This window comes from Sinocyclocheilus grahami, unplaced genomic scaffold (genome assembly GCF_001515645.1).
Source record: "Sinocyclocheilus grahami isolate Dianchi unplaced genomic scaffold, SAMN03320097.WGS_v1.1 scaffold1466.1, whole genome shotgun sequence".
NCBI classification, from domain to species: domain Eukaryota; kingdom Metazoa; phylum Chordata; class Actinopteri; order Cypriniformes; family Cyprinidae; genus Sinocyclocheilus; species Sinocyclocheilus grahami.
Genome location: NW_015506645.1, coordinates 160,568 through 184,569, shown reverse-complemented (window position 1 = coordinate 184,569; position 24,002 = coordinate 160,568). Strand labels below are relative to the sequence as shown.

Sequence of the window (24,002 nt, the reverse complement as noted above, 5' to 3'; positions counted from 1 at the left end):
TATGTGTATATATATATATAATATATTAGGGGTGTAACGACACACGTATTCAAATTGAACTGTTCGATATGAGGCTTTCGGTTCGGTAAGCATTACAAACCATATATACATATATATATATATATATATATATATATATATATATATATATATATATATATATATATTTATTTATATTTATATACTGTATATGCTGATTTGCTGCTTAAATATGTCTTATTATTATGTTGAAAACAATTGTGTGCTGATTCATATTTCCTGTGTAAACTGTAATAAAAAATTTTAGTTCAAAAGCGCAGCATTTATTTGAAATAGGTCTTGTTTAACTGTGTAAATTTCTTTACTGTCACTTTTAATCAATTTAATGTGTCCTTACTGAATAATTTATTTATTTTTCAACTCCTTCATTACTTACCTCAAACTATATATATATATATATATAATTGCCCAGTCCTGCTAGTAATGGTAATGGCATAAAATGTCTGCTTTAGTTGTGTTTGTGAATGTAAATCACAGGTTGACAGTGCATGCTGAGTGTCCGATGCATCTTGAAGATTTCCCCATGGACTTCCACTCCTGTCCTCTCAAATTCGGCAGCTGTGAGTAACAGCATGGAGTACTGATTGGTTTAAAATTTCAAACAATCATCTGCAAAGTTTTAACTGTGGCCCCACTGAAATCATTCCTACAGATGCTTACACAACGACAGAAGTGACGTACACCTGGACAAAGAACGCATCCAACTCTGTGGTGGTAGAAGAGGAGAGCTCTAGATTAAACCAGTATGACCTACTGGGGCAAACCGTGGGGAACGAAACCATCAGATCCAGCACTGGTGAGTCAAGACACTTACAGATTGATAGATATGGTTTCATAATATAGAAAAAGCAAATATTCTTCAGGAATTCTTCCAAAGTCAATTTCATGTATTTGAAACAACATGGCAGTAAGTGAATGGTGACAGAAGTTACATTATTGGTTAAGTTTGTCCTCAAACAAAAGCTCTGAAAGCCACCAAGACTAAACAGACATGTTGGATATATATACAAGGATGATTTTGAAGGATTGCCTGATGTCATGGCAGATTTGTTCTTCATTCTATCATAGTTTATAAAGCACACATTCATTCTGTTCAGTTAAATCTGCAATGTGCTTTAACACGATCTCTGGGCAAGACTCAACAAACCCTGCCTGTGACTTCCTCTGGTTCGCATTCACTGTCTCTCTCTCTCTCTTTCGCTCATGCACATCTTTGGTTTGCAGTGACATTTCTTGTGTGTTGGCATTTGGTAGCTCAGTAAAGTGAACACATCCTCGACGTGGGGTAAGATTGAGGCCAGAGCACGTACAAGATATTCCACTTCAGTTGAGCACAGAGAAACCAGAGGGACTGTGCAACAACAACACCCAGAAGACACACTTTATGTCAGGTTTACAACATTATCTTTACAAATAGATAGCATACTCACAGCTTGCAAGAAATTAAATACATTCTGGATTTCATTCTAGCACAACAGTAATGGTCAACACATATGGGATTAAATATGTGGATACTTGTAACTAGAGAGGTGGTAGAGTGGCTGATGGCAGATATACTATAACTAATAGGCCTATACACTACTGTTCAAAAGTTAGATTTTTTTAATGCTTTTGAAAGAAGTCTCTTGTGCTCGCCAAGGCTGCATTTGCTTGATCAAAAACACAGTAAAAACAGTAGAGGTGTGCTCAAAGCTGAATACCTTATTCGGAAAGGCACGAATAATGGCTTCAAAATGAATAACAGATAACAAATAATTCTGTTGAAAAATATTCGGCTGAGGCTGGCACAGCCACTCGTCATATTTGCTGGATAATTTAGCCAAGGGATCAGCGCAATATTATTCATAAACCTCTAAAGTCACTATGTTATAATGAGTGTGTGAAGTGAATGAAAGTAAACTTTATGAATGAGTGCAAATCAAACAACTGCATTGCTGTTTCCTCTATGTGCATCTCTCAGAAATCAGAGAATATCAACTAAAATACTTCTTCATACATGTTATACTATTTCTGTATATTTATATGTCAATGATATAAACCTTGTATGATATGATACACAAATGAATGGAATAAGCACAGCGCGAACTCCAGTCAAACAGCCATGTTGCCCTTTCTCAAAGACCAAACCAGCTCTCTGTCAAGAGTAGGCTAATAATCAACTTAGATATATATAAATTTTCTACTAAGCCTACACTTTTGCTTCTTTATCTTTTGCTGGTTTGCGTTTTCTATTTTAATACATTCTTAAATGTAATTTAATCCAGTGATGGCAAAGCGGAATTTTCTCCAGAAATAATTCTAGAATGCTGATTTGGTGCTCAAAAACATTGCTTATAATTATCAGTGTTGAAAACAGTTGTGCTGCTTCATACTGTATTTTTGTGGATTTTGGAGATTTTGAATCAAATGCATTCTCGGCATTGCTACCAGGGGTGCAGTTTTTAGCTTAAACTATCATTGAAAAGCTACAGTTTTAAGAGAATCTTGCTGAATAAGCTGCTTTTTGAATGAATTGTATAGTGAAAGTAGATGCACATATAACCTAAATTGAGTCAAATCAAATCAGCGATCTTTCTGATGTTGTGAGGGCATGAAAGTAATGAGACGAGTCTTATTTCTGTTCATTAGGCTCAAATATACTTGATAACTGTTTCCATTTCATTTCCTACGACAGTATTCTTATGCCAGAGCAGTGGCTTTGCTTGCCGTGTCGTGCGGGTTTGGTGTCTTCTGCTCAGACCTATTTGTTAAGCTCTGTTTACATCACCCATAGCAAGTGGATGTACTCAAACCGGTACCAGCGACTCGCTCGCACAAACACACACGAATGTGTGCATTAAAACACACATGCATGAGCCTTAGGGGCTTTTCTCCCAAGGCTCTTGTAAGTGCCCAGCATGTGATGTGAGATTAATCATTCATTACAACAGCGTGAACATGCCGTCTAGTGTGAAGGAAATTGGGTCATCTGCCACACTTGAGTGTGCACTACATTCTGCACACTTGAGTGTTCGTAATATATCTGAAGGATTTTTTAATACCTTTCTTCTTTGAGGTCACAGGCTCGAAAACCACTTAGAGTAAAACCACTCCAGGTTTGTGTATTTGTGTGTGTGTGTGTGTGTGTTATTTCCTACGACAGTATTCTTATGCCAGAGCAGTGGCTTTGCTTGCCGTGTCGTGCGGGTTTGGTGTCTTCTGCTCAGACCTATTTGTTAAGCTCTGTTTACATCACCCATAGCAAGTGGATGTACTCAAACCGGTACCAGCGACTCGCTCGCACAAACACACACGAATGTGTGCATTAAAACACACATGCATGAGCCTTAGGGGCTTTTCTCCCAAGGCTCTTGTAAGTGCCCAGCATGTGATGTGAGATTAATCATTCATTACAACAGCGTGAACATGCCGTCTAGTGTGAAGGAAATTGGGTCATCTGCCACACTTGAGTGTGGACTACATTTTGCACACTTGAGTGTTCGTAATATATCTGAAGGATTTTTTAATACCTTTCTTCTTTGAGGTCACAGGCTCGAAAACCACTTAGAGTAAAACCACTCCAGGTTTGTGTATTTGTGTGTGTGTGTGTGTGTTTGCATTGATTAACGATGCAATGAAGGGGTGTGTTTACAAAAACCAAGTGCAGTCGAAAGGCACAGTGCCAGGAGAGCACTTAAACATGATGTCAGGGTGCATGACACCCATGTGTTATTCAGGCTTGTCTTGGCTTTAAAGGTCCCATATTGTCAAAACTGAAATCTCCTGGCTTTTTTCACGATAACTGAGGTCTAGGGGCTATTTAACTACCATATAAGTTTCAAAACAGTCATTCCACAGTAAAATGCACACAGCCTGCATAAAGTAGCTGTGATTTTTCACTGTTGTGATGTCCGTAAAAAGTTGACATCAGAACTACTCAGTCACCGCCTTCAGTCATCACCCCGAGCACCGCCCACAGTCCCACTCTCCTTTTGCCAAACCCCCAGACAATATCGCGTCCATGCCATTGCTGAGCAACAACAAACATGTCGAAAATGTTAACTTTAACCATGAAACCCGATCGGCCGACCTGTACCGTTACACTCTCACTCAAAGGATGGACGATCTGACAGGATTGTAACTATGAGGTGGATCACATCTAACCTGTATAGTAAAGACAATTTCAATTTCAGCAGGCAACTATTTTTACAGCTACATTATTGTTCCAGCCACAATTAATCACAACAATGTATATGCAATTACAAATGATTATATATAAATCGTCAGTTGTTTTACACACATGCACACAGATATTATTTCATACACGACATAGTTGGGATCTGCAAGAAACATAGACATATGGCAAGAAATCTTTAGACGTGCCCATAACAACAAAAGACAATACTTTATTGAACCTTTTCTAATAAGAAGTGTGCGCTGCAAATGTGAGCATTTTTGATGATTGTTTCTGTAGAGTCTGCTCATTTTATCGCGTTTAACCACAGCTGCCGTCGGTTTTTTGTCTGGCAGTGGCAGCAGATATGCAATCAAATTTCTAATTTGAGGCTGTATTACGTCGATTCTGGCACCCAACATCACAACAAGATGATATTTTAAGCTCCTTATGTAGCCGAATCTGTGCTGGTTTGAATGGGCCGCCTCCAGTTTCCCCTTTGTTTTGCTGCCTCCAGCTAGCGCTGTGACGTCGGCTGACCCAAGTTACCTGTGGTTGGCCTGGCCGTGCGTCACTCAGAAAAAAACAGGCCAATCAGAAGAGAGGCTCATGAATATTAATTAGACAGGCCCAAATCTACCTGTTCTCAGCAGAGCTCCTGAGAAAGGAGCTGTAAAAATATATTGAGATGGTTTTTGGTACTTATACCGCAAATATATATTTTTAAGGACATCAAAACCTAAAATAAAACTCCAGAAAGTTGTACAATATGTGACCTTTAAGATAACAACGAATGCACACTCGGTGTTGTATAAAAATGAGTGAATCTTTTTATTTTCCTTGTCATATTTCACCCCAAAAATCAGGAAAGGAAATATTTGAAATAATATTTTGCTTAAAGAACATGAAGCCTATTTTTAGGAAGATTTTATGACATTATTTTCGTGATAATCAAGCAGTTTGTTACATTAATGAGAATCGAATGAGAAGTTCCATTGAGAATAATGAGAATTACAAAAAAAACATTGTCTGTAAAATGTCCAGACGCATTACAGTAATGAGAATAATGAAGTGGGAATGTAGTTAATTATCATGAAAATAATGTCACAATGCAGCAGATCTTAAAGGAATAGTTTGCCCAAAAATGAAAACCCTAATGTGCTTTCAAAACTGTAGGACTTTCGGAACATGAAATAAGATTTCTCTTATTATTCACTCAATGTAACCCATTAACCCTGCTGTAACCCAATGTCTTTTGGAACCTGGTAAAATGTAAATAGTAAATTTACAAAATGACAAGACAACAATTACATGAAATGTAATGAAATTACATGAGGGTGCATATATTACACAGTCTTTTGTTTATTTTTAGGTGAACTACTGCTTTAATCACAAACTTGCCCCTCTGTCAGTTTTGTTCACCCCTTTTCTGTCTATCATGATGTTCACACGCTGAGATGTGTGTGTTTTCGTGAGATCATTACTGGGGAACATGCTTGATGATGAAAGTTTCATTTAAGAGGCTGAGTTTCCCTTGCGAAAAGATGGAAAATGAGAGACAGAGAGAGAAGGGGAAAGCTCAAATGATGTTGGCATACTGTCTGTGCTTAGGAGTTGAGACATCTGGATCCCAGGCAGCATCAGATGATCAGCATCACGGTTGCTGTGGGAGCGAGTGATACATGCTCGCTAGCAGTAATTAGCAGTGCAGATCTGTCATCATTGTTTTATGCTTTTGTGTTTGTATGTGTATGCTGGCCGCAATCAGGCTTTTTTCTATCAGCATAATGTCTAGTATACACTGCAGATTATTATGGCCAAAAAACAAAACAAAAAACATCCACTTAGACATGAAGAGATTGTTTGATAAACGTAAAAGCAACCAACCAGAGTTTGTTTTCTTTTAACAATGGAAATAGAATCTGAAATAGCTGAGACCACAATAATTTGCTATTTTTTTACTTAGTATTAGTTTTTTTTCCAATGCAAATATCTAAACATTCTTAAATCGAGAATTAATGAATTAACTAACTTTAATATAGCCTTATTTTAGAGTGTTAACAAAAAGTAACTGTCAATGAGGTAAGAAAAATAAACTTAATTCAAACAAGATTGTTTCTTACCCCATTGACAGATATTGATTTCATGCATAAACTGACTTAATTTTGATACATTTTTCAGAAAACAAGACTTGATTTTGTGTAAATGTGTCTTGGTTTAAGCATTTTTAGATATTTCTAAGTAAAAAAAAAAATTATATTAAGAAATTTTTTGTAAGAATACATTGAATGCTGTTGAGAGCATAACATTGTGTTTGAAGACAGATTTCAGCAGATGTTTTATTGCTGTGTCATGCCCCTTTTCAAACACCCACCATATAGTCGTGTCTCAGAGGGCCATTTCTTTGTTTTCATTAAATGATGTGTAAAAAAAAAAACAATTGTCTTTTGTCAATTGAGTCACCTGTGTTGTTCTTCAGGTCAAGGTGAGGTCAGGATTCTTATTAATGAGAATCTTTGTGCCAAGCGTAGTGCTGCTGTAATATATTAGCTCAGTTCCAAACCCTAGGGAGCTGCCTTTCTAGACAACATTTTAGGCATCATGCACACTCCCAGCTCTTTCCACTTTCAAATATCCACTTTCATGGATATTAAAGGTTCTTCATGGAACCATCATTCCCAATATAGGAAGTGTTATTTTTAAGTAAGTGTCAATGGACCTACTGTATTTGTAGAGCATTTTAGTTTTGCCACTCATGGGCTTTGACTTTGATTATGATGCTGTCATATAAACCATCTGCTTGTACTACATGTAAATAGTAGTGCAGCTCACTAGGGTTTGGAATGGAACCAGTGTGTGTTCTGGAATCATGGCAGCTCCTGTGACCTCCTGTGACTGATCGTCAACTTCATGCTTTAATTAACATCTTCATGGTGCACAGACTCCAGCTCGGACACACACTCACACACGCTAGCTCTGTTACAAAACCTAGTGAGCTGCCTCACTGTATACTGCCTACATAGGCAAAACCCTCATTAAATGGAACCTCATAAGAGACTGATTTGGAACAATCTACATAGGCTAAACCTATTTGAACCCACAATTGATTCCAATAGATACTGACATTAGCATGATGCTAAGCTAACAACACACACTAATATGCATAATACATAGCACAAATAGTGTTTTTTTCTTCAGTGAGCTTGTCGCAATGCATTCTGGGACTACAAATCTCCTTGCAGGAGTGTTATTTTTTACTATTTTGTATATATTATAATAGTTTTTATACATTTTAAAATGAGTTTTTATTTTTATATTTTCAGTTTAGTTTGTTTCAGTTCATTTTATTTTAATTTATTTAGTTGAATTAGTCATTTGTAATACTGTTTTTTTTTTACATTTCTGTTTAGGTTTCATTTAATTTTATTTCAGTTAATTGCAAATGCAACTTTTTTTATTTTATTTTATCTTTATCTTTTATATTTTGTCATTTTTATTTGTTTGCTATTGAGGTTTCTTTTAGTTTTAGTTCAGTTTTCATTTTTATTTATCTCCAGTTTAGGGTTAGGTTAGGTTAGGTTAGGTTAGGGTTAGGGTTAGGGTTAGGGTTAGGGCTACTTCCAATTTTAGTGCTTCAGCTTAAACTTATTTTAGCTGCCAAGGCAACATTTGTGATTTTCATTTCATTTTTTTTTTTTTTTAGATAATTTTTTAGACATTGTATCTGCTTATGTCATTTTTATATTTATATTTAATTTGTTTTTGTTTTTATTTCAGTTTTAGTTTTGTTTTGTTTTTTCCCAAATAGTAATTTTAGTGCTTCAACTTATCTTAGTTGCTGCCTAGGCAATTTTTCCAACTTTTCTTTAGTTTAAGTTTTAAATCTAATATATATAATCAGTTCTCATTTTAATTTTAGTTTATTTTTTTAGCAATTTTGTGATCTGCTTTCATAATTTTTTTTTTTTTTTAAACAGTACTATTTACGTTTAATTTATTTTTATTTAACTTTTAGTTTTGGTTCAGGTTTATTTTTTATTTTAACTTTTTTTAACAATTAACAAACGTTTTTTTATTCGTTTTAGTTAACAATAATAATTCCGGGATACACGTGATGCTGCCAGAACTTGTGGTATATGTTGGCCAAAATGTGGTATACAAGAAGCCAGCAAGGTTGCTGCCAACCATTTGGAGCAGTCTTCATGTTAAGAGTGGTGTGTATGATTTATCCTTTAAAATCCTTTTAAAATCCTGTAAAATCCAAAGTAGGCAGCACTCCAGGTTTTGAAAGAGCTATTTCTTTCTCCGCAATAATGATACAGTCTCTTAAATACTCATCTTTTTAGTCAGTAGAGACACATTCTCACAGACATACAGGCCTGAACTCTCACTTTCTTTTTTGTGTCTCTCTTCGCACATTTACATTTCATCATGTTGTTTCTCCAGTGGACTGCTGTTAATTAAATTAAATCAAATGTGGCTCAGCCTCATCTGTGCTTATTTTCCCCTACACGGCTCCGTGCTGAGCTGACTGGTGCTTGTGAAAGGAGGAACTCAGAGAGGATGCCGTGTGCACTTGAACAAGAAAAGAAAAGAGTGGGTTTTACAGGATTAAAGCTGGCTAAAATCCGTCTGTGCTTCCTCTGCAGAAAGGACGAGGAGACCCCCCCCCCCCCCCTTTGCCAAATGGCATCCTCCACAAGATCCAAAAGCACCAGATAGATTTCTCCCTTCTGTTGCCATGGGCAACCAATGTCTTCCTCCATCTTTCAGTTCTCTCTCTCTCTGTGTCTTGTGGGCCGCTTGCCGGTAGAGATTCTCCATTTCCAGGTGGCTTGCCACATTTCTGTGTCTTTTCATGTGGTTGGGATAATGCTCTGTGATAATGAGGTTAAAATCCTCATGATGATGTCAAGGAGATTTTCTCTCTTTATGCCATTTTGCTCGGTAACAAACTGTCTCCGTAGAGTCGCTGCATATTGACCTGATCAAATGCGATGACCTGACCTGATTAAATGCGATGGCGCCGCAGACGGCAGCCTCAGTGTTTGGCTCTCCAGTGTTTGTACTGTTTTTGTTCGTTTTTCCTGTTTTTTGTTTCTCAAAAACAATCAGTTTTACCAGGGATGAGCTGCTGAACATTCGGCAGTACACACCACACAATCTTCTACCGGATTTCGTTTATTCAGACGTTTTGCTGAACGTTGTAGTTGGCGGAGCTGCGGCGCTGATCAAACGCTTCAGGACGCACAGACGGGGGAAGAGAGCCGGTGTGCTCGTGAAGCTCAGGAAGCGCGGATTCAGAATGCCGTTGCCGAGCATCCATATGGCGAATCTCCGCTCTCTACCCAACAAAACGGACGAACTTAATCTGCTCTCCCGGACAAATAAGGATTTTTCACACAGGATTTTTTTCCCATTTCTCACACTGAATGATGCCATTCCGGACAGCGCGTTGAGTCTCCCGGGCTTTCAGCTGCTTAGAGCAGATCGCGACGCAGACGGGAAAAGTGCATGGCGGCGAGACATGTTTTTACATCTATGAAAGGTGGTGTACAGATTTTACAGCGTTAAAGAAGATGTGCTGTTCCGATCTAGAAGTGCTTTTCATTAACTGTAAGCCGTTCTATTCGCCGCGGGAGTTTCACTCGTTCATTCTCGTGAGTATTTACATTCCTCCGCAAGCACACGTGAGCGCAGCTTTACAGAAACTCGCTGATCTGATCACAGAGACAGAACAACAACCTGGACTCTGTTTTAATCATTCTCGGGGACTTTAATAAAGCAAATCTTTCCCGTGAACTGCCAAAATACAAACAGCATGTTACATGTCCCACCAGAGACAGTAATATACTAGACCATTGTTACTCCACAATAAAGGATTCATATCGCTCGGTCCCCAGAGCAGCTGTAGGACTCTCTGACCACTGCCTTGTTCATCTTATACCAACTTACAGGCATAAACTTGAATCTGCTAAACCTGTAGTAAAGTCTGTGAAGAGATGGACCAACGAAACAGAGCAGGCATTGCAAGCCTGTTTCGACTGCACTGATTGGAGTGTTTTTGAAGCATCCACCAACGATGTGGACGAGCACACGGAATCTGTAACATCATATATCAGTTTCTGTGAAGACGTGCATCCCTACCAGGACTCATTTAACATTCAATAATTATAAGCCATGGTTTACAGCAAAACTTCGTCATCTTCGTCAGGCCAAAGAGGACGCCTACAAAAGGGGGGACAGAGTCTTGTACAATCAGGCCAGAAACACACTGAATAATGAGATTAGAGTGGCCAAGAGGAACTACACTAAAATGCTAGAACACCAGTTTTCTGCAAATGAGCCTGCATCAGTGTGGAAAGGCCTGAAGGAAAAAGGGCTCAAAAAAATCACTCTGGATCCATCACATCCAAGTCATCTCCTTTTTGAACTTTTGCCATCTGGTCGGCGATACAGAGCAGCGAATACCAGGACAGCCAGGCACAAGAACAGTTTCTTTCCCCAGGCAATCTACCTCATGAACAGTTAATGTTCTCCCATTGTGCAATTAAAGTACAGTATGTGCAATAACCTTATAATTATTTATCACCCTAAACCCTAGTACATCCCTACAACTTATTTTATTTTATTCTATTCCTATTCCATCTATACCACACCTGTACATACAATTTATTATTTTTTTGTGGTTTATATTTATGCATGTGTATTGTATTCACATCTCATTTTTATTATCTGTGTGTTGTTGTTGTCTCCGTGTACTGGAAGCTTGTGACACTATAACAAATTCCTTGTATGTGCAAACATACTTGGCAATAAAGCTCTTTCTGATTCTTCTGATTCTGATTCTGATCTTTTCATCAAGGGCTTCATGAGATGAGGTGTAATTGTGGCATTCCTCAAAGAGCTCCCAGCTTATAATTACATTTATCTTTCCCTCCCCTGGTTTGTGACATCAGCTCTTTCAGAATATCCTCAGTTGCAATATGCATTTCATAATCATGCTCTTTGAAGTTCTATTTACAGAGTGCCACTTCTTCACCTGCTCCCATTTTGCACACTCTATTGATAACTCTCTCCAATGAGAGGAGGCCTGATGATGCTCACAATGGCCAAGGAGGCTCACAAAGCCTAGCATCTTACCAAATGCAAACTGAGCTCTGGAAACGAAAGCCTCAGCATGACGACTCTCTAAAGTTGAGAGGAGACTAACGATATCCTACGCTCAGGCCTCGGTAAGATAAGCTCTTACCATAAGCATGGATTTTAGAGGAGGCATTTACAAAGGAGGCTCACAGAGAGCCTACTGTACAACTCGCAATAGTTATCATAGCGGAGCTCTAAGGAGTGAAAGTCTTAATAAAGAAAACCCTCTAATGTGGGAGGAGGTCTAACAACTCTCGCAGTAGAAAAGAAGGCTCACAGAGAGCCTAACAACTTAGGCCACTACCTAACTACAGCACTTTTCTGTCCCTAATTACTCAGAATTTGACACATTAAGAACAATAGTGTTATTTGAGTCAACAAGGAGGAGCCAAAAAAAGAAAACTTCCTGTTTGACTCGTCCGTGCTCTGCCTACAACCCCTGCGCTTAATCCCACCTCACTGTAATGGCGGTCACGGGACCTGACCATGGGGTGCAGGCGCTCAACTCTTATCCCTCGAGAGAGAGTCAAGCCTGGTTGGAACCAATTACTGCGACCGCATCGCACAAAGCGCGCATTTAACCTCAAGCACGCTAGTTCAAACGACAGATTCTATCACTCTGAAAAGAATCATATGAGAACAGATGCCAATGAATCACTATGAGTGCCTTAAACCCCTTCGAGAACTAAATGCACTTGTGAAAACACTAACTACTATTCCTCAGGAGAGAGCAGAAAGGAAGACGTTCCTACCTGTTTCTTATAGTCAGTCTTGCGAATTCATTATACCTAGCGCATCCCGCTTGCTCATAGAGAAGACAGCATTCCACCCAAAAACTCGTCCCACATCTCTCGAGAATAGGGACGGCACGAAATCCTTTCAATGGCCGCTTTCTGCTTCCTCAGGAGCTAAACGCACACTGAAGTTAATGTGTGTGGATTACTTGTGGATTATTGTGATGTTTTTATCAGCTGTTTGGACTCTTATTCTGACGGCACCCATTCACTGCAGAGGATTCATTGGTGAGCAAGTAATGTAATGCTACATTTCTCCAAATCTGTTCATGAAGAAACAAACTCATGAGGAAGAGTACATGAGTAGATTTTCATTTTTGGGTGAACTATTCCTTAAAGGAGGCGATTTCTTTGTAAACATATAATTTCATGTAAATATATGCAATTTATTTTTATAGAAATATTTGTAGGCTCCTAGATAAACATCTAATTGATGAATTTTCCATTACGATAAAAGTTGTCAGAAGTCACTAAGCTTTATAAATAAACCGCTTGTATATCTGACTTGAATCTCTCACATTACTTACTCATTAATGTTGCATTTATATCATTTAAACCATGTATTATGTTGAGAATGATAAATGCCAGTTGGTGTTATTTACCCAACAAAGCCAATTTTTAGTCTCATTTTGGACTGTTACCCATAACTCTCTTTTTTCCTCACAGGTGAGTACACAGTGATGACAGCCCACTTCCATCTGAAGAGGAAGATCGGTTATTTTGTGATTCAGACCTACCTGCCGTGCATCATGACCGTCATCCTTTCCCAGGTGTCCTTCTGGCTGAACCGAGAGTCTGTTCCGGCCCGGACTGTTTTTGGTGAGTTTAATCCCTTAGTAACTTAGTCACAAACTTCAGAGTGATATAATGCAGAGTAAAAATGCTGTTGAGAGCATAATTAATTTTGACAACTTTAAAGAGACTTTAATGAGCATGCAGTTCTTTCTTAGTTTTACAGGATTTCAAATGGCTCAAGACCCCTTTTTTGGTTCATTGAAGCCTACTTTTATGTGTATTGTCACTTGGAATTCAAATGTGAGGTGTTTTAATATCATAAATAGACTATACTAACCAGAAACCATCATCTTGAGTGATATTATCATGTTATATGGTAATGTCTGAATATAATGGTTGATTACAATTGCAACTTTCCACGCAGTCACTGTTGCCAAACTGATTTTCTGACTTCTGCAGGATTTTATGACGCACTGTTGGCCTCTAGCCGAACTGATGCAGAAAGTCTGCATATATTAATTTACTGTGACAGATTAATGGAGGACTAAGGTCACACTGAGCCGAATAAAGTGAAGGCATGATCTTAGATTAAAATTGACATGGCTGATATTGAGTCTAGATTTACAATTCTAACAATAGATATATGTGCTCTATGTAGTGTGTGTCTATATATCATTTATGTATGTTGTTGAAGAAATTAACTGAGAAATATTCATGGTACAGAAAAATCCCAGTTACCATAGTTACCCATTCATTTCTAAGGAGAAAATTGAAGAGATGTTTTGGCTGAAAGTACGAAAGAATGAAGTTTTGGTGCAAAAAAATTGGAGCATGTTTTCCAATTTAGCAGTACACCTGATTCTAGTTCATCAGGTTAGACTCTATGACCTAAATTAGTTATTGTAGGTATTGAAAACATCCAAAATGTTTCTGTACTCCAGAATCCAGAGAAACACTATTGTAACTGAAGATGTGACCTTCAAGCCATAAAATGCACAGGGAGCCCTGGGAGCCTCTGGCTCCAGAGTCCTCTGCCCTAGATTAGAGACTTTTCACGGGGAAACCGGTCCTTTCTGAGCATTTCTGTGAGGATTTATGGAGCTCAGGTACGGAACAATTCGGTTACCGTGGAGATTCCCTGAGTTCTGTGTTGCTAAGCAGGTAACGCTGAGGAGATGAGCCCCTCTGGCATAGGTTCAGATGTCTTTCTGCCCCTACCGTCTGTCTCTCTCTTTTTGCCTGTGTCTTTATTCTGTCGTCGGTTTCTCTCTGTCGCTGGAGTCTTTCTGGCAGTTCTTCAGCTGTCCCAGTCACTCTTTCTGTCTCTTATCTTTCTCGCACTATCCGTTTATTATATAAGCCTTTTAAACAACCTGCCATCAGACAAATGTTCAGAGTTAGTACTCTCAAAAGAGATCTTGCCTTGTCAAATAATAACCCTGAAAAGTCAGTGTATTAATGACATTAATTGTAGAACTTCAAATTAATTTGTGAAAAAGCGCTATGACATTTTTACCATGTCATTGATTGCTTATTAGAGTTTCATGAGGTGTTGAGATATTAAAGTTGAAATAGAGATAATGGCATTAAAATGGAGCTCAGATAAGCATGAAGGCAGTCGAGAGCTACATAATTGAAAACGTGCTCCAGGCTAAATATATTAGTGTTATCTAATGTATACTTTATTATGACACTTGTACGTACACGGCGCGGCCATGTGTTTTTTAGTTTGTTGCATTAGTAAAGTATTAAAGGATTAGTCCAGCTGAAAGTGAAAATTCTGTTCATTTCCTTACCTTCATGTTATTGCAAACCCATATGTGTTTCTTTCTTCTGTGAAACACAAAAGCAGTTATATCGCTGGAATGCCCAGAGTGCTTTTCATAATGGGGACTGGGGCTTTCGAGCTCCAAAAATAACAAAAATGCACCATAAAATCGTTCTGTATGACTCATGTGTTATATTCTGTAGTCCTCTGATGTGATGCAATAGCTTCGTGAAAGGAGTACACCAAAATTATGAAGCCGTTTGTGGAAAATCTTGCCATTAGCGACAACTCTCAAATCTCAAAAAACAAGTTCAGTTCAAATATGGTGTCTAAAAAAAACATTGCACCAGGTTTGACGAAAGTGATGCCAAATATCTTAGTTTTTCATGTTGTGAATGATCGCATTGTGACAGTTTTTTTTGTGAATAAATGATAAACAAAGCTATCATATGACTTTAGAAGACTTGTAGTGTGTGAGTCATGTTGACTAATTCAGTATAAAAAAAATTTTTTCATTTTGGATATTGACAGCACGTCTATACGCATTTACTTTTGTTGACTGGAAATAAGCAGCCATTCTGGGGTGCGTTTCCCAAAAGCATAGTTAGCTAACTATGGTCGTTAATTCCATTTAACTCTATTGATAAGGTCGGAACTTACGACCACACTGTAAAAAATTATTGTGATTTTAACAGTAAAAGTCTGTAAAAATGCTACAGTAAAAACCTGTTAACTGGTTAACAGTCATTTCCATACTATATTCAGTGAATAAATGTAATTGCATTTAATGTAATTTTACAGTAAAATACTGTTAAAAATACAGTCTTTAGAAGTGAAAAAGAAAAAGTCATTGTATAATTTACAGTGATAAACCGTAAATTGACTCTCCCGGAATTCCCTGCATGACACTTCATATTTTATGTTTTTTTGTTGAAATAAATTTTTTTCTTATTAGTTGTGTGCATTAGGGTTTAATCTTACATCTAATGTTGTTAAATTAATGTTTATTGCATTACTTCAGTATCGTGTGTCACCATGATGGGGTTTAGTGTTTGTGTGAATGACACTGTGCACCTTCTATATAAAAGTATTGCCCTCCTCAGCTCGTAGAAAAGCTGTTTGTGATGAGCTTTGGTTCATCATGTGACTTTCTCACCAGCACCAGTTTTTGGTGGTTATCAGAGCATTACAATGGTTCAAAACATTAGTACTTCAATATATTGGTTTATTAACATTACATCAGTTAATGAAATACGGTATTTTATTGTGAATTTAAGTTAAGCCTGTAAAACCTAAAATGTTGCTACCATATTTTTTACGGTGAAGTTCTGGCAACCACAGCTGCTGGTATTTTACTGTAAATCTCACAGATTTTTTTTTTTACAGTGCATAGTTGTTTTGGGGAAACACCCCTGCCTAGTATCTTATTTTGTGCTTCACATAAGAAAGAAAGTAATACTGGTTTGGAGCGACGTGTGTGAATTAATGAGAGAAGAATGTTCTTTTTTTTCTGTGAAAATGCGGTCAAATGCTTTAAGAAAATGAAAGCATAGTTAAAAAGAATGGTTTACCTAGAAATGAAAATTTTACTCACCATCAAGCCATCCAAAATGTAAATGAGTTTGTTTCTTCACCAGTCACTTTTATAGCATGCAAAAGAGAGGTATTCACAATCTGAACATCTCCAAAAGTGTTTTGTCTTAGCTTAATCGAAATTAACTGGTTGTATTATGCTAAAAGAATGTTCAAATTCACTCAAAAATGAAAATTTGCTGAAAACTCACCGTCAAGCCATCCAGGATGTAGATGAGTTTGTTTGTTCATGGGAACAGATTTGGAGAAATGTAGCATTACATCACTTGCTCACCAATGGATCCTCGGCAGTGAATGGGTGCCGTCAGAATAAGAGTCCAAACAGCTGATAAAAACATCACAATAATCCAGAAGAAATTCACACGACTCCAGTCCATCAGTTAACATCTTGTGAAGCGAAAAGCTGCATGTTTATAATAAACAAATCCACCAAGACGTTTTTAACTTCAATCCATAATATAGCTTTGTCTGATGAAGAAACAAACTGATCTACATTTTGGATGGCCTGAGGGTAAGTAAACTTTCATTTTTAGGTGAACTATTTCTTTAATTTGACAGTGGAGAAGAAAGTGTCTGGTTTCTTGATGTATAATGGCTCGGCTGGGGTTATTTGCAGATTGGTCGATAATGATACTTGATGGAAAATGAAAAATAATTACACCGAATTCAGTTATTCTGCTGGTCACTGTGCTATTTTATAACCTACATTTAGGATGGTGGATTTTCAGAGGGTGTTTTGCTTTTTTTTTAAGTGCCAAAGCATTTGAAGTTGTTTCAGGCTGTTGGAGTCTGTTCCTTTCATCTCCCTGAAGTGCTGAAGTGTGTTCCATTACATTTCTCTCCATGCCAAAACTGATACTTCTCCATCCTGCGGTCTAGAGTCTGACAGCATCTCTACGAATGAGATGATTAAAGATTTGAACCCTTCAGCAAGCAAATCACCTGCTACCCAGCCAATCAGGGTTCCTCCGTGTTCTTCACCCCTCCCTGCACACCAGTATAATAAACTCCATATTCAATAAATTATAGTATAATCTGCTATACTTTATTTATCCCTACAAGTAATGACTGTTGTGATGTTTAATATAAAAATGATTTAGATTAATTTACAGCATTCAGCATAAAGTCATTTTTTTATTACAGTTATAATTACATAACTGTTGCGCTTTAAACTAGTACACTTGACTAGTATTTATTTATTTATTTATTTATTTACTTCCCTAGATGTAGTGATTAATGACTGTTGTGAGGTTTAATATAAAACAATGATTTGACTAATGTGTGTCGTCTTACTGTAAAATTGTATTATTTAAATATTATTTTTATTTTTATTTAAATTATAATCACAACTGTTGCACTTTAAACTAGTACACTTGCCTACTTTATTTATTTAATTAATTAATTAATTAATTAAACCCTAAATTCTATTGATTAATGACTGTTGTGAAATTTAATATAAAAAAATATTTGGTTAATTGACCAATTATTTGTGAATTAGTATGTCTTTTTACTTTCAAATTTAATTGTATAAATATTATTTTAATAAAATTATAATCACATAACTGGTGCACTTTACTTGCCTAGTAACCTTTTGCTTTAGCCATTTTTTGAAAAGTAGGCCTAATGAGGAGGTTCACAATGACTAATGGGTAAATGTCTCTCCACTTCCTGTGTAAATGTGTTCTCTATTATATTTGCAGACTGAAGTAATGCACTTCCTACGATTTGTAATCACATTTAAGATGGTCAGTTGAAATGTTTCCGTTGTGTGCTATTTTATTGACCTCTTTCGCCTTTCACTTTCACTGTAGCGTCTTTTTTAGAATCTGACTGATGCATTGACTGCTTTGTCACTGGATGGATACCTGCATTATGGCTGAAGGTGTCTGACAGTCAGGGGAAGGTGATCCATCCTACACTCGCTCTCTGCACTTCTCTGGTTGTCAGCCTGTTTCAAACTGCTGTCATGTTCGTCCCACCTGGGATTGAATACGGAAGAGTTTGACGGCGATGGAAATGAATTGGAAGCATTTGTTTATGTGCATGTTCACAATTGCCGTCCCCAAGCTTGCCGTCTGTCAGGCCGATCTGTCATTGCAGACCTGGATCATGCAGGAGTCAGGAACGCACAGGTTCCTCTCCAGAATCCCTTTACGATTTCACAGAGTCTCAGCTGAGAGCATTCAGAGCACTGCAAACTAAAAGTCGTGAAAGTGACCATTCTCATTAAGGTTATTGTCTTCCCTGTTCCATGACTGAACAAGGCTGTCATCGTCTTGTATTATCCCCCTCAAAACAGAATTATTCAAGCCCTTCCTTGTAGTTCACAAGGCATTTTCTAAAAATACTTTCATTTCAGTAAACACAGCAGAGAGCAACAGAAATGTAAAAGAATGAGAGCAATTCAGGCGTTAGAGGCCAAAGGTTTGTCGTGTTTTTGGATGATTAGAAGCCCAAAGACTTGAAACCATGTGGTGCACTGAAAATATAACAGCAGGGTCCTTACAGACTCAAGCTTTAGAGACATTCGGTCTTTCAAAGTCATTTTTGTTATGTTAAAATACTTTCTCCTGTGTCACAGAGGATGATGTGTTTCCTGCAAACATGTCCTTGCAGGGCCCATGCTGGTTTTTTGCGGGCACAGTGGGCTAGGGCCAGCCCACACCAAACCTAAACAGGCCCAGTGCGGTCTTGCCCAGGTGAGGCCCACAGCTTTAGGCTCACCAAAGGCTCTCTGTGAGCAGCCCACACATGAGCCTGTTAATAAGAATTTTGTGGGCCGTTTTCTTCCTTACCACTAGGGATGCTAGTGTGTTTTAGGCTTCCTTAAAGGCACAATATGTACGTTTTCGTCGCTAGAGGGCGCATATTCAAAACAAACAAGAAACAAAGGCGTAGTTTGATGACGCCGTGACGAGTGTGGAACATTGGAGTTGTCGTCTTCATCCCCACAGCTGATGCAATCCGACGGGACTCGGGCAGAAATCATGTTAATTGATGAGCTAATGTATTAAAGACTTATTAAGGTCACTGTAGTATGAAGCAGGGTGGGGCTAAATGTCGTGGAAGTGAAACGAGGCCGCTGGAGTGATTGCTAATGAAGGACGAGCGCGATACGCGGCTCGATAGCAGCAGAGCTTTTATTATGCCACAATCGACCGCTTCTGCTTCTTCCGGTCATGCGTATGTGGTGTAAAACAGGGCTGTTTTATACTAGATACATTTGAGTGTATTGAAATTTCCATTATAATGCTACTCTGTGCGTTCGTCACCTGTCTAATAAAATGCATAACATATTAAATTGTCTTTGAGGTTTCCATGTTTTCAAGAAAATAAAACCGGAAAAATCGGTTATGACGTCATTGGCAGGCGACGCAATGACACTATGGACACGGTCCGTTACAGTAGTTAAAATAGCTTATTTATCTGGATTTAAACATTCTTCAAAACATTTGGGATAATGGAAGTACACAAGTCAGCAAAATATATCACACTGTTCTAGTGGTTTTGGGATATTCTAATAAAAAAAAATCTTACATTTTGTGCCTTTAAGTAAAGCCATGTGGTAGAGAGAATTAGCAATAGCAAGCAGCAGTAGCCAGCCTGGCTCACCTGCTGAACATATTGTGCTGCGTCCTGGTTAGGAAATGTGTCATTTCAAGCCCAGTCTAAAGGAGTTTTTTTTTTTTTTTGCACATTGCTAATGTTTTTTGCAAAAATGGTACATGTATGTATGGCCTATGTTTGGATTGATGCTAAGAGTTTAAGACTGTGAATTTGTCTGTATTTTAGAAGGACACCACATCATGGTCCAGTTTGAATATGGATGTAAAGGTAATTTCGACATGAGACCATTGTCTGGACTATTTTTGATTGTTCCTGGTTAGGAAGAGTCTGTTGTTTGAGAGATGTGGTGTGTTTTCATTACAAGAGGTTGGATTATTAATTTGCTATCAGTCAGCTTCAGCTATGGACAGTGTTTGGACATTGATGTACTACAGATAAGACTCGCACACATCAACTTTCACATGACGAAATCCTACAATCTTACATTGCTTTGTTTGCTTCTTTTGTAATTTTGTGTATTTACATTTTTGGCTATATATACCTGTATTAACCTGAATTGAATGTTTTCTATTTTTCTATTTAATAAATACATTGATCTGAATTCCCTTTGACTACTGTACATTTTTGATAATATAGACATTAGTTATGTGGTGTCTGCATCCATTTCAGATGTATAATAACTGTTGTTATAGTAGCTGAAAGTATTTAAAATGAAACAGATCTATTGTTATAGATCAGGGGTGCGTCCTGTTCCTGGAGATCTACCTTTCTACAGAGTTTAGTTATAACCCTGATAAAACAAACCTGTCTGTAATTATCAAGTGCTCCTTCAGATCCTAATTAGTTGGTTCAGGTGTGTTTGATCAGGACCAGGGTTTGGCACCCCTGTTGTAGATTAACCCTGTGTTCCATTCGGAAGGGCTCATCCCTATGCCCTAATCCCTTCAAAGGGTTTACCCTCCGGAGTGAGAGCTTCGAAGGGTTGAAGGATGTTGGGGACCAAACAACCGTTTCTTGAAGTGCCCTTCTGCGTCATCATCACGTGCCCACACGGAGGCGCCGTCATCATGCAAAGAATCTGCACAAAGGATCATGGCAACCCAAAGTGTCCATCAGTTATACCCTTCGAAATTCTTCATTCTGAAGGGCTTTGAAGTGACCAGTTTTGAGCACTTCGGTTTGGAATGATCCTTCAATATGGCTGCCATAATTGTTTTCACTCCGAAGTGCCCTTCGGAGGGCGATATATCCCGTTTGGAACACACTGCACTAGTGTGGGCTGTGTGAGGACTGCCCGTGCAGGGCCAGCACTAAGGGGCCAACGTTTTGCCAATGAGCTAAATCTCAGAGGCCCAGCAGCTGCAGCTGGGGGCCCTTAGGCTAGCCCTAAGTGGGCCCGTAAAGGGCCAGTGCAGGCTTGTTTCCAGGGATTGCTTCTGACGTATAAAGACCTGTTGTGCTTACTTAAATTATTGTTTATGTGATTGTTTGGTTGGTTAGTTTTTTTTGTTTGTTTGTTTGTTTGTTTATATTGTCCAACCATTTGGAGATGTAGTGTTTTTGTGAACCAGTTTTGACCAGTTTGAAAAAAAGATTACATATATTGTTTTATTTTGTTTTGTTCTTTTAATTTATTATTTAATTTATTTATTTTTTATTTTACAGTTGTTCTGTGTTTTATATAATATTTTACTCTATAACTACACAATGCAGCATTTGTTTTTGTTTATGAAACCGTGTTTTACACACCTGTCTCTGCAAACGTTTGCTAAACAGGTTTTATTTTTCATGTAATGTTGGAACCGAGTGCTGTTCATGTTATAATGTGAAAACGTTTGAGTTGTATTTCTGCAGAGTTTAATAAATAAATAAATAATTTTTAAAAAGTTGAATAGAGCTCTGCATTAGTTTATTATAGTAATTTGCATTGTGTTGTCATTGTTTGTATTCCTCTCAGGTGTGACCACTGTACTGACTATGACCACTTTGAGTATCAGCGCCCGTAACTCCCTGCCAAAAGTCGCCTACGCCACAGCTATGGACTGGTTCATCGCAGTGTGTTACGCCTTTGTCTTCTCTGCCCTGATTGAGTTCGCCACCGTCAACTACTTCACCAAGCGGGGCTGGGCTTGGGATGGCAAGAGTGTGGTCAATGACAAGGTAATGATCATTAATCATGTCCCAGCATGCTTTGTGTTGTTTGGGTGGGGTGGCGTATGAATCGGATTGATTGATGTGGCGACAGTGCAGTAAATTTTTGAGTGATGTGATGTCACAGGTGAAAGTGAAGTGAAGTGTGACTGATGGTAATTCAAGAGCACATCATGTTGATGTGGATTTGGCTTGTCCAATAAAATTTTTTATAAAAAAATTAAAATTAAAAATAAGATCACCTGAATATCTCAGTTGTTCCTTTTAGACAGCAACATGATTATCCCTATTAAGCCTACAGTATCTAGTACATGCCTTCTATCGTCTTATTGATAGTTTATACTTTTTTTAGCAAGTAAAAGACCTTTTTGTATAATTGTAAATCTGTCCACATTCAGCTCGTGGTTCACATGTTTTTTTGCTGTGAAATCTTTACTGATTTTATAAAGTAAATGTTAGAATACCTTTGATATTGTTAGCAATATTTTACGATATACTATTTTTTTATATAATATATATTTTTTAGAAAAATCACATTAAAATGTCAATGTCAAATATGATCGTCAAAGGGACGTTTATTTGTTCATCTCTCAATAATCATTGTATTATATGTTTTGCCCCCACAATAAAAGCTTTGAACATAAAACTATGCATTACATGTAAGACATATTATTGGCACGTATAGAGTGACAACTAATATTTTTATATTATTTTTATCTAAGTAGTCTGGTATACTCTTATTAATAATCTCACCGATTTACATTACAAGCTGTCAGAATTTCATCTTACTTTTTGACCATATAAATATCAGCACCAAATTGCATATTTTGCTCAGTTTGGACTTTTAAATAAAACTTTTTTTTTATAAAACTTTTTTTCTCCTCAAGTGTGCTCCATATTCACATATATCATACTGAGCCATAAAAGCCTGATGTATCAAATACATCAAACAACAACAAAAAAACACATATGCACATGTTGTTCCCTTTCATGGGAACTTCGAACTGCGTCCTCTAGGGGTCGCTATGGGGGAACGCCTCGTTGTGACCCGTGTCTGAAGCATACATTGAAAAAACACCAACTCGTTGGCCGGCGACAGCCATGACGTCACTACCGGTGCGACTATAGTATAAATAGGCCGCCGGGAGCACACATCATTCTCTTCTTCGTCTTCATTGACTGTTTTGTTTGAAGCGTGCATTTCTGTGGTAAGAGCGATCTATTCATCTCATTATGGCGAGCACTAGCAAAGCGTTTAAGGATGTGTGCATCAGTGTTGACGTTGTTTGACATCTGATGTCACACACGATCTATGCGTTATTTGTTTGGGTGAAGAGTACACACGCGATGCCTCCGAGGGGGCAATCGGCGTGCACTGCGAGCATTTTTTCTTTTTTCGAGGAAAGAGGGGCAGCCATCTGCTTCCCGCGATTCAGGACCCGCCGCTGCTGAGGCATGGAAGGGAATGAGCTCGTGGGGATCGCAGGTGGATCTGGCCGATGAGTTTGAAGGGGGGTTTTCCCTTTCGCGATCGTCGGCTGTGCACGAGAGTGAGCCGCTGGAGGATGATGTTATTTCATTAACATTGTCTGATTCAGGGGCCAGTGCTCTGCTGGGATCAGCCCAGCAAAAGCAGGAAATGTCTGAGGAGGGCAAAGAAGCTGAGGCTGAGCCTTCCCAATCCTCCTGTCCTGCGTATGATGAGCTTTTGGAAATTATGGATCGCGCCACGGCGAGGCTTTACTTACCGTGAAGCAGGTGAAGAAAGTGATGTTGCGAGTATCTCGATGAACGTTATTTTTCTGGCCATAACCCTCCAGCTCAGGTGATGTTTTCCATATAAAGATTGAGAAGAAATGGAAGAGGCCATTTTTTCCTCACGCATCCATCGATTCCAGCATACAAGTTATGCCAACATCGAGGCGATGCGCGAAAGCGCTTATGAGAAGATGCCCCTATAGAGAGACGCTGGTCAGCTATCTCTCTATGGGTGAGACGTCCTCTAAGACTCCCTTCCTTGACATCTCGCTCGGATGCCAGGGCATACGCAGCAGCA

At 38.2% G+C, this 24,002-nt stretch overlaps 1 protein-coding gene across 1 annotated transcript in view; it reads left to right on the top strand.

The window, feature by feature from the left end:
- LOC107570494 (gamma-aminobutyric acid receptor subunit alpha-2-like) overlaps positions 1–24,002 on the top strand; it is a gene marked incomplete at its 5' end in the record, with an annotated part of 88,430 nt that overhangs the window by 49,931 nt on the left and 14,497 nt on the right. Inside the window, 4 exons of the mRNA XM_016256723.1 lie at positions 517–599; positions 692–835; positions 12,799–12,951; positions 21,753–21,955. Of these exons, the coding sequence (XP_016112209.1) occupies positions 517–599; positions 692–835; positions 12,799–12,951; positions 21,753–21,955 (583 nt within the window). The remainder of the gene's footprint in view (positions 1–516; positions 600–691; positions 836–12,798; positions 12,952–21,752; positions 21,956–24,002) is intronic.